Raw genomic sequence first — 14,071 nt, 5'->3', positions numbered from 1 at the left:
GCCYGTGCCGAAAGCAGTGCCAGAGGACAGCAGGCTGTCAAGACCCTGAAACACTTTGCAAAGGAAGAGATGGATATTTTAAAGGCATAGCTGTAAAGCAGGGATCAAGAGAAATGCATGATTTTTTCTTTAGAAATGTGATGCTGTAAGTGGACTGTAGAAGAATGTGGCTAGCAGAAATAACACACCAGGATTGCGTTCAATTTGTCTTTCGCTGAAATTTCTGCCATTGAAAAACATAGGCATTCAGCACTTCTCCTAGATCTCTTCCTTTTTTTTTTTTTTTTTTTTTTTTTTTTTTATTTTAGTCATTAATAAACTCCTTGGTTTCAAACGTGTGCTCTTCGGATCTTTTCTCAGCTTGCTCTCCCTTCAGATCTGAATGTGATAACAAACTGCAGACTGTGCATTGGGTGTTTGTTTGCATCTCTACATCTTACAGCTTGTAAGTATTTTATTCCTTTAATTTTGAAAGGTTTCTTTTTGTTGTTGTTGGGGTATTTTGCTTCCTTTTCTCTAACTTGTAAAGAACAAATTCGACTGACAGTTTACAGATCTGATGCCAAGTCAATGTGCACTTGCTTTACACTGATGTAAATAACTATATAATATGCTGATCATTTTTGTGTAAATGATAGATGCATTTGAGCCTATTTGAGTTAAGCTAAGTATACGTACAGCTCTGAAGTTTTCTTTACTCAGACCCTACACAAAACCCCAAATAAAATATACCTCTATTTTAACCTGCAACAAAGCCATCAGGGCACTTGCCTTGTTGGATTTTAAAAGCCATAAATTGAAATCATTAGATCATAATAAAAAATGAAATTAAATCATAAATTAAAAGGCATGCTTTGCTTGTGGCAGGAAATAATTTTTCCTTTTTCCTTGTGTGCATTTTTTTTCAGTCAGTAAGTAACTGACCTTGGTCCCCAGGCGTAGTTGTAAAGCGATTCTGTGTTCCTGGAAGGTCCATCTATATGAGGATTAAAAAAGGGGTATCCTAATTACTCTGGTCATTTAATTGCTAGAGACATCCATGCAAGAATAAGAAGCAGTAAGCATCACATTCTTAAATTCCAAGGCAGCAATCACTCTTTGCCTTTCCTATCTAACCATTTTACATTTTCAAGTGGCTTAAAATATTACCAAATTATTTTCTGTCCCGAGCCATTGTATAATTTAGTTGTATGATGTTAAACTGCTACCTTTCGCCAGGTTAGAGTGGATTGCCATTCAAGGTTGAAGGGTTCCCAGTGTGTAAAGTTCATTCAATCTTTCMATGTGAGCATGTGAAAGGATTTTAATAGCAATAAAGGCTTTTGTGTAAAGTTAGCCAGAAAGATGATATGTGATAATATCATCTGAAACTGGAGGAAACAAATGTAGAAAACGAAGATGTGAGTGAGGAAGATGGAAGAATTAAACTGGAAGCTTGCTGCCCTTGGAACACGTATGGAATTAACAAAGCTCAGAAGAGACAATCTTTTTAGCACATGTAATGAAAACTTGCTGCCAGCTTTTGGAAGTAATTGCTCTGATAAGAGCTCTGGTCAGGGGGAACCTTTAATGATCAAGAGGTTTCCTCCTGGAACTGGCACTACTCTTTGCTTGGGCTCTCTTCTGGGAATCTGCCCAATTATCCTCCTCTTCTTTCTGTCCTGACGCTGTATGAAGGAGTGGAGTTTTTCTCAGGTCATGAGGGGGTGATAGCATTATCTGCTCACTCTTGACTTAAATTTCCAAAAGGGCAAAAGAGAGTGGAGAACACACTTGAGAGTTCTTTAATAGAGATAATCAGTGTCAGCCCTAATGAATGTCCTCTGCCTCTCCTCTGCCGTTCAAAACAAAGATTTGCCTGCCTAGTGCTGACTTTTCATCAGTTGCTGCACTGATCCAGAGTACCAGCTTGCAACCAACACTCCTTGTCTTGCCCTTTCCTGGCCAGATTATTGGATGGCAATTCTGAGTGCCATCTCCTATCCACCAAGATCCTTCGCCATCAGTAGGACATTCCCAAGTCACCTTTGTGGGCGTGTTGCTCTGCATCAACGTTGGGAAATCTGTCTTGTGAATGTCCTTACCATGCTATTGATACCCTGACCTCTATGTAGCCAGCCCTTTTCAAGAAGATTGAAGAAGCCTTATCTCTTGGAGGCATTCACACTGCCTTTCTGTTTACACTTGGCTGAAATCAGCCAAGAGGTTTTCAAGTTATTCGGGAAGGAAGGCAGATAGGCACTACCAGCCTGTTGGTGTGTGAAGTGACAAGGGACCTCTCTGTAGTAACTATTGTAAAAACAAATTAAGCAATCTTTTTTTTTTTAATGTTTACAGTGCTACATGTTTACAAAAAAAAAAAAAAAAGACTTTTTGGAATGCCTTTTACCTGTAAAGAAGGAGTTTCTGAGAGATTGTAACAAAATTATTAGCTTATCTAGAACAAAAACAGTGATTTTCTTTGATGTCAGTCTGCTCTCTGCTGAAACACTTTGAAGCCTTTGAAATAGCCAAAATATTTCTCAGCTTGTCATCACAAAAGTTGGCTAGAACAAAGTACTTATCTGTGTCTGATAAAGTCTAAAGAAAATGAATCTACCAGACGCTTCGTTGTTTCTGCTCCTCAATTTTTAGAGCCTTGGTAGTTGTGAGTATGCTCCATTAAATTATATTTCACTGAATCTGGAGAAACAGAGTTGTTACATCAAGATATACAGAGAAATACCATACAGGCAACTGGATTGTAAGGAATTTATGACACCATGACTCTCTGAAAAAGCTGTTTACTGCATGCCATCTTAGCGAGTGCTGAAGTCTCATTTAAAATTCACATTAGACTGAACGGGTAGACAAGTCCTGTCTCGATGCTCAATATAATACACATATGACATATTACACATATTACATATATATTGGTGCCGAGGGCATATGATAATTTATAAGGTCTCCTTTCCCGAACACAATACAGTTTTCTGAAAAAATAAGATTTATGTCTGGTGCCATCAAGGGACAGGTGCAAGCAGTTGGTAGATTTTGGCATAGGTATGCATGGCAAATGAGGGTTTTCGAGGGTTTAGTCCTTGTATAGCAATGATTTACTTCATCCCTTACCTCCCCAGTTTACCCTGCTTTCAGTGGAGGCCAGTCAGGGAATAGAAGAAAAGATGACAGACTCCAACTGAGCCTGYCTACTGTGCCTCTCATTAGTGCTGGAATAAGAACAGTTATCCTCACCTGTGAAAAGGGAGTTGTAGAGAGGAAGTGAATGGAGGRACCACACCTGTCTGGAGAATAATACTTCAATAGTAGTTCTGTTCAAAAAGGGCAGCAGGCAAAAGACATCATGGGTGACGGTCTGTCCTGTCTGGGGTCTGAAGGAATAGAAGGTCTTGGTCTCTTTTATGTCTAAAAGACAGCAGAGTGTGGATGTAGAGTTTGTCTCTTCTTGATTCTCTGAACAGTTTTGCTGATCTGACTTCTGAAATCAGTAAATCTACACCAGTTGATCAGAGCAGCAGGGTTGTGCAACAACCTTTCAGTTTGTGTAGCAGAGCAAAAACTCCTAGACAGTGCATGAAAAGGGGCAGATGAGTCCATGCTTTGCAGAGCAATGGCATGGACTCCACTCAAGCAGTCTCTTCAAGTTGCATGTTTCTGCACTGGGATTACATAGTTGCCTCTGGGAAGGTAGTCTGGATCAAGCTGCATCATAAAAATATGAGGTCTCCAAGGCAGAGTTTTTCAGTGGAAGGAATTTTTGGGACTGGTTATTTAGGAAGCTGAACAAAGCAAAAAAGGGATAAGGCATTTTTCTGTCAGGGTAAGAGATCCTCTTCATCTCTAGTTATTCAGGAAGAGCCCTGAATAACATCAATCCCTCCTTATGAATTATGCACTTTAAGTTCACACTTTACCTTAAAACAAAACAACTTTCCAACCAGAGAAAAGGAGATCGTTACAGAATTTGAAAACTTTGGTTCCTTTGCTGTGATTTCTTTGATCAGTTCAGGGTTCTTTCTCAAAAAGACTAGGTGTTTATTACACTCAGTCTGTTTCAATTTTGTCATAATATTTGGAAATTAATGAAAAAATTCCCAATGGTTTTGCAGGGACAAAGTTTGAACTCGATGTTTTGATGTTTCTGATGTTCCATTCATTTTTTAATATTCCACAAACCCTATTCCCAAAAAAGAAAAAGATTTATTGGGGGGGTATTTGTTTGGGAGAGTTAGACCCCCAAAGAGTAGTCAGGTGGCTATGCCATTTACCTCTTGTCTCAGAAGAAGTGGAGATTTGAACCAAACCAGTGCCTGTACTGTACTCAGTAGATCTGCTTGTGGAGCCCCTTAGCAAGGACTGGGAGGTGTCATCTGCCTCCAGGTAGAGGTATTGGGACAGCCCCACTACCTGGCTACTTTTCCCCATCTCAAATTGCTTTTCCATCCTTCACACTACACTACCAGACCTCACTAGCTGAGCACATCTGGTTGTTTTCTATATTTTTTTGCAAATCTTGGAGTAGCAACCAGGGAACTTCAACAGGGATCTGGATAGGATTCATCTAATTTCTGTACCTGTTTTATACTCTTCCTATCAATAATACTCAGATGTTATGACTGGACATGTCTACCCCATAGGACTTTACTGTTAACGTCAACAGGATACATATAATTTGTAAAGATCCTTTAGATAGAGTACAACATTACATTTTAGATCCACRTTTTTTAAATTAGTGATCAAAATAAAGAAGATAAAGAAGCTTTTTAAAAAATATTCCTACCCAAAGAATTATTTTAGCTGAAGATACATTTTATGGTAATATTTGATCACATGTTACTCGAGGTGAGTGAGGCAAGTGGGACCTGGGCCATAGTCATTTGGAATCAGAGTTTATGGTATCTCTGATCTCACTGCAACATATGAGATTTAAAAATAACCCAATTAACATAGTAAGTCCTATAAAGGCTATGATCTAACACAGCACTTATATCTCTGCTTAACTTTAAGCTTATGATTAGTCCTATTTACAACCATAAGTTTTCCACTAGCTTCAAAGAAAGTCCTATGATAAAGTTCTTCCTTGTACTGGGGCCAAAATTCTTAGTAGTAAAAATCGAATGTAGCAGATTTCAAGCTCATGAAGAATTTTAAAGTGTTTTAACTTCTGCCATGCTGAAGAATCTATGTGAATTAATTCCTTAAGTTATTGTAGAGAAACTCAATTAATAATGGATCTGCTTTTCATTATGATGAGTAATCAGGGATAAACATCTTTGATATCAAAGCCTATCTTTTAAAAAGGATAAATTAGCTATACGACACTTAACTACTTCCAGAACATGAAATGAACACATATTGTTCCATTAGTTAATGGTAGATCACTAAATTAAAGATAGTTCAAAAGGAGTATAATCTCATAAGGATCTCTCTTTGTTCAGTCTGTTGTGACTCATTTAACACTGTACAATACATTCAGTTTCTTGAGGGGTAAATAATATTAACGGTATAAAATGGTTTGGGTTGAATGTATTTTATGCAATAGCACAAGCACAAAAAGATTTCTATCTGATATTTGCAGATGCAGTTCTGTAGTCCTGAATATCTCCTGGAATGTTTAATTAAGACTACCAAAAGCTCTGCAATAAAACAATATCCAGAATATAACTTTTTGTCCTTCAAAATATTATGGATGTATATGTACTATTATACTAACACAAGCCAGGTCATCAGCCTTCCATCTTCTCTCTATTTGAATTATTATCATACTTCCTGGCATGATTTTGGCCAGCTAGGCAAGCAATGTCTAGACATTAGGTTTGGATTAGGATTAGTCTAGGATTAGTTTAGAGTTAGGACTGGCTGTCTTCCATTCCCCAAAACAGTTGTTATGTGGCCACCCTACCTTTGAGGATAAAATGGGATTTAGCCATCCTAATGAAAAATGTGTTGTTCCTGAGACTGAAGAATAGTCTTGTCCAGTCATGAAGTAGTACTAACGTAGCTCAGCGCTATAGAAAACAAATTAAGGTTTAAAAACATAGGATTATGCCTGCTGCTTAAAATAGCCTTGTTATTCAGGCACTTAGGGCTTATTATGGCATATAGCATAACATACTAAATTTATTTTAAAATGCAAAAAAAAAGGGGTAACTCAAAGAAAATAATTCAGTGATTGCATAGCAGACTTCTTAGCGTTTTCAGCGGGTGTATCCCTAGGCTTTCATGTTCTGATGGAGAAGAAACAGCACAAGCTGAACAATATCTTATCCTTCTTAAGGATTGTTGAGAGTAGGGACTTTTTGGTCACAGCTAGTGTCAAAAAAGTGTCTGCTTCTTGCAGAAAAAGATACTTTACCAAGTTAGCAGTAGTAATATGCTTAGAGGAAAAAAGGTAAGGCAGAGTGCTGCAGGGAAGAGTGTTGGAAGGCCCCTGGGAACCCAGGGAGATGCTTCAGCAGTTGTGTGACGCACAAGAAGGGAGACTTGCAAGCTGGGTGGAGTGGCYGACACTCCGGAGGGCTGTGCTGCCATCCAGAGGGACCTGGACAGGCTGGAGAGTTGGGCAGAGAGGAACCTCATGAGGTTCARTAAGGACAAGTGCAGGGTCCTGCACCTGGGGAGGAATAACCCCAGGCATCAGTACAGATTAGGGCTCGACCTGCTGAAAAGCAGCTCCACGGAGAGGGACCTGGGAGTCCTGGTTGACACTAAGTTAACCATGAGTGAGCAGTGTGCCCTCGTGACCAAGAAGGCCAATGGGATCCTGGCCTGCATCAGGAGGAGTGTTGCCAGCAGGTCAAGGGAGGTGATTCTGCCCCTCTACTCAGCTCTGGTGAGGCCGCACCTGGAGTACTGTGTGCAGTTCTGGGCTCCCCAGTATAGGAGGGACGTGGAGCTTCTGRAGAGGGTCCAGAGAAGGGCAACCAGGATGATTAAGGGAATGGAACATCTCTCGTATGAAGAGAGGCTGAGTGAGCTGGGCCTGTTTTCTCTGGAGAAGAGACGKCTCAGAGGGGATATGATTAATATGTATAAGTTCAGGAAGGGAGAATGCAGGGAGGAAGGGGACAGGCTGTTCTCACTGGTGGCGAGCGATAGGACGAGGGGTAATGGCCACAAGCTGAAGCATAAGAAGTTCCATCTCCAGGTGAGGAGCAACTTCTTTACTGTTAGGGTGACAGAGCAGTGGAACAGGCTGCCCAGGGAGGTTGTGGAGTCTCCTACTCTGGAGGTCTTCAAAACCCGCCTGGATGCCGCCCTGTGCCACATGCTSTAGGTGTGCCTGCTTGAGCAGGAAGGTTGGACTAGATGATCTGYAGAGGTCCCTTCCAACCTTAAATATTCTGTGAATCTGTGAATCTGTTATTTGAAGGGCCTGATTCTGCTTTGACTCAAACTGACAGTATTTGCTCTCTCTACCGCAATGAAAATTAGTGAGGTTTTCAGAAGAGTAAGATGTTGCCTATTTTGAGTTAGACTGGAAGAACTGGTTAATTAACCCTAAGAATATGGGCAGTGAAATAAAGGAGGCTGCACTGAAGAATACAGTGTTGTCTACAACGGCACTTAGAATCTGTGATAAGATCTAGCTAGTCCATGAACAAATTATTTCAAATGGATAACATTATTTTTTTTCCCGGATAATCTTTTTTTTAAAACTTTTTTTAAACTAAGATTGTGGAGACAAAGTTTGTTAAGGACAAATATCCATCTTTCCTTTTTTAGGTCTGATGGATGGATTGTGAACTGGATGTGTATGAGGAGACTTAAGATTGGATTAGGCACAGTGGCTCCAGGGAAGCAGAGGAATGGGAGGTCTGTACCACCTTTGGGGTCTAGGTCTTTTGTGTCATTTAAGTCCCTGGAGGGCTCCCAGGTTTCATGATTCTCTGTAGGAAACCTAGCACTGGTGACAACATTAAACTTGAGCATCTTTTAGTTCTTACTTTAGCATCTTTGCTAGAAAATCTTCTGAAGARCATACTAGTTGATAGACCAACTTGTGTTCTCCTTTCTTTCTTATGTGCTTTTGCAGAATGGGGCAAAACAGAGGCTCAAAGCACCTAAAAATTTTGCTATCTCCGTTTGATTGTAAAGCATCTACTAACATAAAGGAAATGTACARTTGATAACCTATAGAACAACTGTAAACTTATAAAAGAAAAATGTTAGCAAGGGAAAATCTTTCTCCCAACCCTCTGTGAAGTGGAGTTCATGAGAAGTGCTCAGGTGCAGGTACAACAACTGTGAGATACAGCTGTTGAGCTGAGACTACACAGAATGAGATCTAAAGCAAGATCAGTATGAGAGGGACCACGCTCTRAACTATGTCCTATGGACATTTTCATTCCACCATTGTCAAGGTGGAAAGCTCACCACTTTTCTATCCAATATCAAGGTGTGTGCTGTGAGAGGTTGTTCATGGATGGATAGTAGAAAGGTAGCACCTGGATAATATATAGAGAAAATAAGCTCGGTTTCCTACTCATTTGCATCTTGTGTTGCCTATGTTTATTAAAGCAAAATTTAGTGGATTATGGCTTGTAATTCGGCTACCTCACAAGGTTAGCTTTTAACAAGCAGTGATCCTTGCTCTTCTAGTCTGCACTTGGGTGTGGTCTACAGTGCTTAAAAAATGATCTTCTCATCATGTTCTACTCTGACCTTTGTCAGCACCAGAGCTGCCATATTCTGACACAAGATAGCTGGAGGCAAAGGTTTTCCAAAGGTGGGCYCTTTTCCCCTTCAGCATTTGCTGCCCTTAGAAAGTCCTCTCACACTTGCTAAACCTCAAGGGCTGCCTCTTCCCTCAGRATTTTGCTTACAGGTGACAGAAATTCTTGTGCTGCAATGTGCCTAGCAGTGAAACAGTATTGGAGCAAGATGCATTTTAATCTTTGCAATTAATTAATCCATTTTTTTACATCTACAGTAAGAAATCAGGTCTCAGATTTTCTGATTACGTTGGGCAATATGGTATGGAATAGTGACTAAGGGTGGTGGATTTACCAGCCATCCTGGTRTTAAACAGCCTTGTCCCAGGATGACAAGCTGAAGTCTTGAACAAGATTTTCTCATTCTTTGACTAGCTTTCATCCACCAGACCAGTTTGGATTCCCATGCTTCTGTCTCATACAAAGCGCAAGGATATTTGGATTGAGCTGTTCTCAGTTAAACAACTCATGGTGGGCAAAGGTCAGTTTAAATTTGTTGTCAGCAGAAATTTTCTTTATCCATACATTTTGGCAAACATCAATATAAAGATAGTAGTTAGCTAATGGTTTACGAATTGCAGCTTAATGGTAAGGAATAATAATTTGTAACTGTTAAGAACTGAATTATCTCCCACAATTCATACACAATTAAATCACATTTTCTGGTGGTAAGTTAATCTTGCTTTTTTTATTTTTTTTCAGTTCTGAAGGATACAATTTTACATTGCCCTGAATTTGAGCAGTAAAGGATAAATTTGATCACCACCTGACTCGTCTCTTCACTGTGATGAAGAAATGATTGTCTAAAATAAACTCTTTGTTATGCTGCTAAAATTGCCTTTAAATCTAAAATCTGTGCTGATTTTAAAAAATCAAAACCAAAAATGTCAGAACCTGACCCTTCATCTGGATTTTTAGGAAACATGGAAAATGGGACTTTTCTGGAGCTGTATCCCACATCCCTTTCGACTTCAGTGGATTCATCTTCTGACCATTTATCCAATGTCTACGTATACGTTTCTATATTCCTCAGTCTCTTAGCTTTTCTCCTTTTGCTATTGATCATTGCACTTCAGAGGCTTAAAAACATAATTTCTTCCAGTTCCTCTTACCCAGAATATAATAGTGATGCTGGAAGTTCTTTCACTAATTTAGAAGTCTGCAGCATTTCTTCCCAACGATCCGCTTTCTCAAACCTTTCTTCATGAAAAATCCGTGAAAGAGAGGACACAGGGAATGGAACCACTTTGTCCAGCTTCATGGGGAGGTTCTGCATGCAACACTTGCCTTAGAAGACTATCACAAAGAGATGACTTTTGAAGTTTCCTTATCTCTTTCTTTCCCATTTTAGCCTTCATTTTCCCTTTTACTAAAGTTAATGTTTCATTCTGCGAAAAGGAAAATGACACTCTGTTGTTTTGTGCCTGTAATCGTGATGTTGTCTTTTTCCTACACATTTATGTGCGTTCATTAAGAGTATTCCCGACGTAATATGGTTTTAGTCTGATTAGTCTGATGTACCATTTTTCTGTTGTGGTTGTGACTCCTTTTCTGGTTGTGTTTTAGTAGTACTGTTGTCTTCTTTTTTTTTTCTTTTTTCTTTTTCAGTAGATTAAGACTTGATGAAACTCATACTGAAAAGAATCAGTTTAAATTATAAATGGAGTGCCAGGACAATTTAAAGTCATTGGTGTTGGTTGTTTTTAATTTTGTATTATTATTTTCAGTATTTATTGATCTTTATAAAACAAAATGAAAATCTATTTCCTGATTAATGTTACATTTGTTTATTTGTACTACTACATCTCTCTGTATAATGTCTTTGTATTTAAGTTTTTGAATCTCTGAAATATTTGGTTAACTTAGTAAAGCAACTACACTAAATATGCTCACTGGTAGATGCATAGAGATATTTTTGGACCACATTACATATAATTTACCTAATGACTTGCTTCTCTGAGGGGGCGAGTTTTTTTGCTGCTGAATCATAAATATCACACAACCCCTTTTCATCCTTCACTGATGCTGCTGTTCGTTTTTAATGGGTACCAATACAAAAAGATGATTTCTTTCAGGAGATCTGCCTACTATCACCATAGCTGATAACTACGTCCTGTATAGCTCCTATAACTGTCCTTTCTTCTAGGCACAGGATGTTTGTACACATATAAGTAGGTCCMATAGGGACAGAAATTACTCGCACTGGGAAGCACTTCCCAGGCCAGATCCTGCTCTATAATTTCACAGGTGCACCTAGGGTGGAGGGGAGTCATGAGCATCTGCATAACATGCAGGCAGATCCATGCTTTCACACTCCACAGCTGCAAAGTGCATCTGTAGAGAGCAGAAAAGACGGGGAGGAAAAAGGCCAGTGGCTCTGCCCTTCTCCCTCATTAGCCTCAGGAGAGGCTGGAGRTGCTGGGTTGAGGAATGGATGACCTTGCACATCCCACTGCTCCTTGCTACGCCATAGCCTGGCTTATGATTCCACCTACCCAAATGTAGCCCAGCACTCAATTTCTGCTGTAAAATACCTAGCAGTATTGCGTACAAGATCCTGTGGTAGGTCGTGAATTATTTAAAATCAAATATGTGAATTAATTAAAATCAAATGGTCACAGATATGATTCAGAATGCAAAGTGTGACCTACCAGGCTAGCAGACTGCAGTCCYGTACTGTGCTGTACTATTCTGTGTTATCCTTACGGTAGCATGTGAGCAGAGCCCAGTCCTGCTGCCACTCAGGTCCCTGCAAATTTTGCTATATTGGCAGCATCCAAGTCACTTGGGAGACCAAGGGAAGGGTATGGAAATGTCACTGCTGCATCTGTTGCTSGCATAACAGCACAAAGCTGTAAGTGATGGGGAGGTCTCAGAAGAGGAAAAGTGTGTGGTTTCCTTACCAACTACTGCTGCCCTTGCAARACTCTTCCAGGGACACACCAGCTCCTCTTCTTGCTCTGCAGCCTTAAGGTTTATGGATGATCAATAAAGGAAAGTCAAAGAGGGTTAAGGCCGTAATCAATAAAGSCAAGCTCTGTGCTGCTTCACAGTCAGATTTTTACGAATGTTGTCCCTCCAAGATATCAACTGTATGTCAGCTGGATGCATTCTGCCATTAGCTATACAGTCTTTAACAGAAAATTTGGAAAGTGTAGAAACACAGCTCTTCAGAGCCAAACAACATACAGATTATGCTGGAGTTGGTGTTTTCAATTTTTAAAAGTGAACCCATGGCATGAAAAGCAGTACTGGATTTTGATGTTGGTTAACTCCTTGCAAAGTCAAAGTACTAGCTGACTAAAGAAGAACTTAAGCTTATAGGATCTCTGAGCCAAATTTTCTTTATGCATATATTTCTTCTCTTGAATACTTCATTCATTTAGAGAAAATTTCCCTATGCTATGTTCAGTCTTTTTCACTGGTAATTGATGATTGACCTTGAAAAAAAACAGCAAAGTGTTTAAAGGGTATCAAGAAACATTATGTCCTTTCTGAAAGATGTTTACGATCACAGATCTGTAACATAATGTGTTTCTGTGTTGACTTGTAAATAAAAATAAATAAACATGTCATCAAAATAGAGTAACTTTTCTGCCATCTTCTCTTATCTATGAGGTTATAAATTCCTTGTTTTCATTGCTGCAAATATGGGAAACTAATCCAAAACAGAGATAAGACCACAGTTTGAGATGGGTGTTTATTTCCAAGGATGTGAGGTTTCCTATTACACTTATAAACTTATTGTTGATCTTTAATATTAAATACAGACTGCTGAAAAAACATTGCTGTTCAGCTAGCTTTTGTCAACCTTCGCAAGAGCAAAAATYATTTTTTAGCTTGTAAAAGTAGCAAAGGTGACTGAAACCACATAGTTTATGTCACTTTATAGCTTTCTAGATRCTATTACAATATTGTTTCCACTCTGCAGGAACATATAGGACTATATACAGTCATCGTGATTTCAGCTGAGTTGCACCTGTCAGATTTGAGTTGTAATCAGTTGAAGCCAACACGACAGTCTCTGGAGATACCACAGGCAAAAGGCACCCTGGCATTTTCCAGGATTGCTAAATACTAGTAATCCTAGTTTGACTTAACTTGAGTTGGTGTTTCAGGGATTTTCCACTATGGCAAAATGAAAAACAGATTCTTCATATGCATCAGATTTCACTGTTTTCCACCTCTCTCTCTCTTCTTGTCAAACACAGATTTATGCGTGCACAAGTTTATGATATCCTGAATGCATGGAAAAATAAAATTTGATGCAAACTTCTCAGTAAGTTCCTCAAATAACATGTATTTTCTTAGCAGAATAGGAATTAAATTAATTTTAATCAATATGCTATGTCTAATGTGCACCTGCACATAATCTGCATAAAATCTGCTTCTGAACCATGATTGGGATGGCCCCAGTTACCCAGCCTGTGGTAACCTATACACACACCTATGTACCCCAAACAACAKGAAATACAGTAATGGTAAAAATCAGTGCATGGCTTTATATTGACCAGCATGTCCAGGGGTGATATCCATTTCTATCTTTTTAGGGAGACCATAATACTGTCTGAAAAGCAGTGGATTTCCTCTAGCTGTGCTGCTGCAAAGACAGTACTTAGAGGGCTAACCCATGATTTTGACAAACTCCTGAGAAAACGAGAGCATGGCTCTGCAACTCTGAAAGATAAATGACTATTGGACCAGTTCTTCAAATTCTCTGTAGCTACCACCAGTGACTTTAAAATAAGATCCATTGCTTTTAGCTGGTTGTGTAGACCTCTCAGCAAACTATCACTGTCATACTGTGACACATACAGCGTGACATACTGTAAACATACAGGAAGGAGTTCATTTTTCAGGTGACTTGATGAACATCAGTAAGTATGGGTTTGGTGTTTACATTCGTTTCTATGTTCCCGCCAGATGAATTTGAATTCATGGCCTTGTCTCCAGCTGGCAAACCTAACTCCCATTTGCCCGAACAGGTAGAGACATTGAGGGAAATGTCTTAAAATGGTACATGAGGTTTTTGCAGATCAGGTCTTCCTAAATATTACTGAGGCATATTTCCTAACAAAGTTATCTCTGATTTACAATAAAAATTTAGAATTGGACCATCTGATTTTTTTGGAAACTTTTCAATTAATGACATATTTTCATAGCAATTATCTGCTACCCACAGCAAATACCATCTTTTGGCTTATATTTATCTGAAAGTCTTCTATGAACTAGAGGATTTTGATTGCATGCAGTCATTTATACACATAGATGACAGGTCTACAAAATAATAGTTTGGTCGTCCAACTCAATGTCAGTGCAGAGCCTTGGTAGCCTCTGACTTGCTGTCTTCTCTGATT

The 14,071-nt window shown here is 39.2% G+C and overlaps 1 protein-coding gene across 1 annotated transcript; it reads left to right on the top strand.

Moving 5' to 3' along the window:
- The first annotated feature begins 351 nt into the window (after positions 1–351).
- SERTM1 (serine rich and transmembrane domain containing 1) lies at positions 352–10,426 on the top strand. Its single transcript, XM_026033923.1, has 2 exons — positions 352–445; positions 9,417–10,426. The coding sequence occupies exon 2, from the start codon at positions 9,599–9,601 to the stop codon at positions 9,920–9,922; it is 324 nt and encodes a 107-aa protein (XP_025889708.1). The 5' UTR covers positions 352–445; positions 9,417–9,598; the 3' UTR covers positions 9,923–10,426.
- The last annotated feature ends 3,645 nt before the right edge of the window (positions 10,427–14,071 follow it).

Source organism: Nothoprocta perdicaria, unplaced genomic scaffold, assembly GCF_003342845.1.
Source record: "Nothoprocta perdicaria isolate Ctin4 unplaced genomic scaffold, notPer1 scaffold_137, whole genome shotgun sequence".
NCBI classification, from domain to species: domain Eukaryota; kingdom Metazoa; phylum Chordata; class Aves; order Tinamiformes; family Tinamidae; genus Nothoprocta; species Nothoprocta perdicaria.
This window is presented reverse-complemented; position numbering and strand designations above follow the sequence as displayed.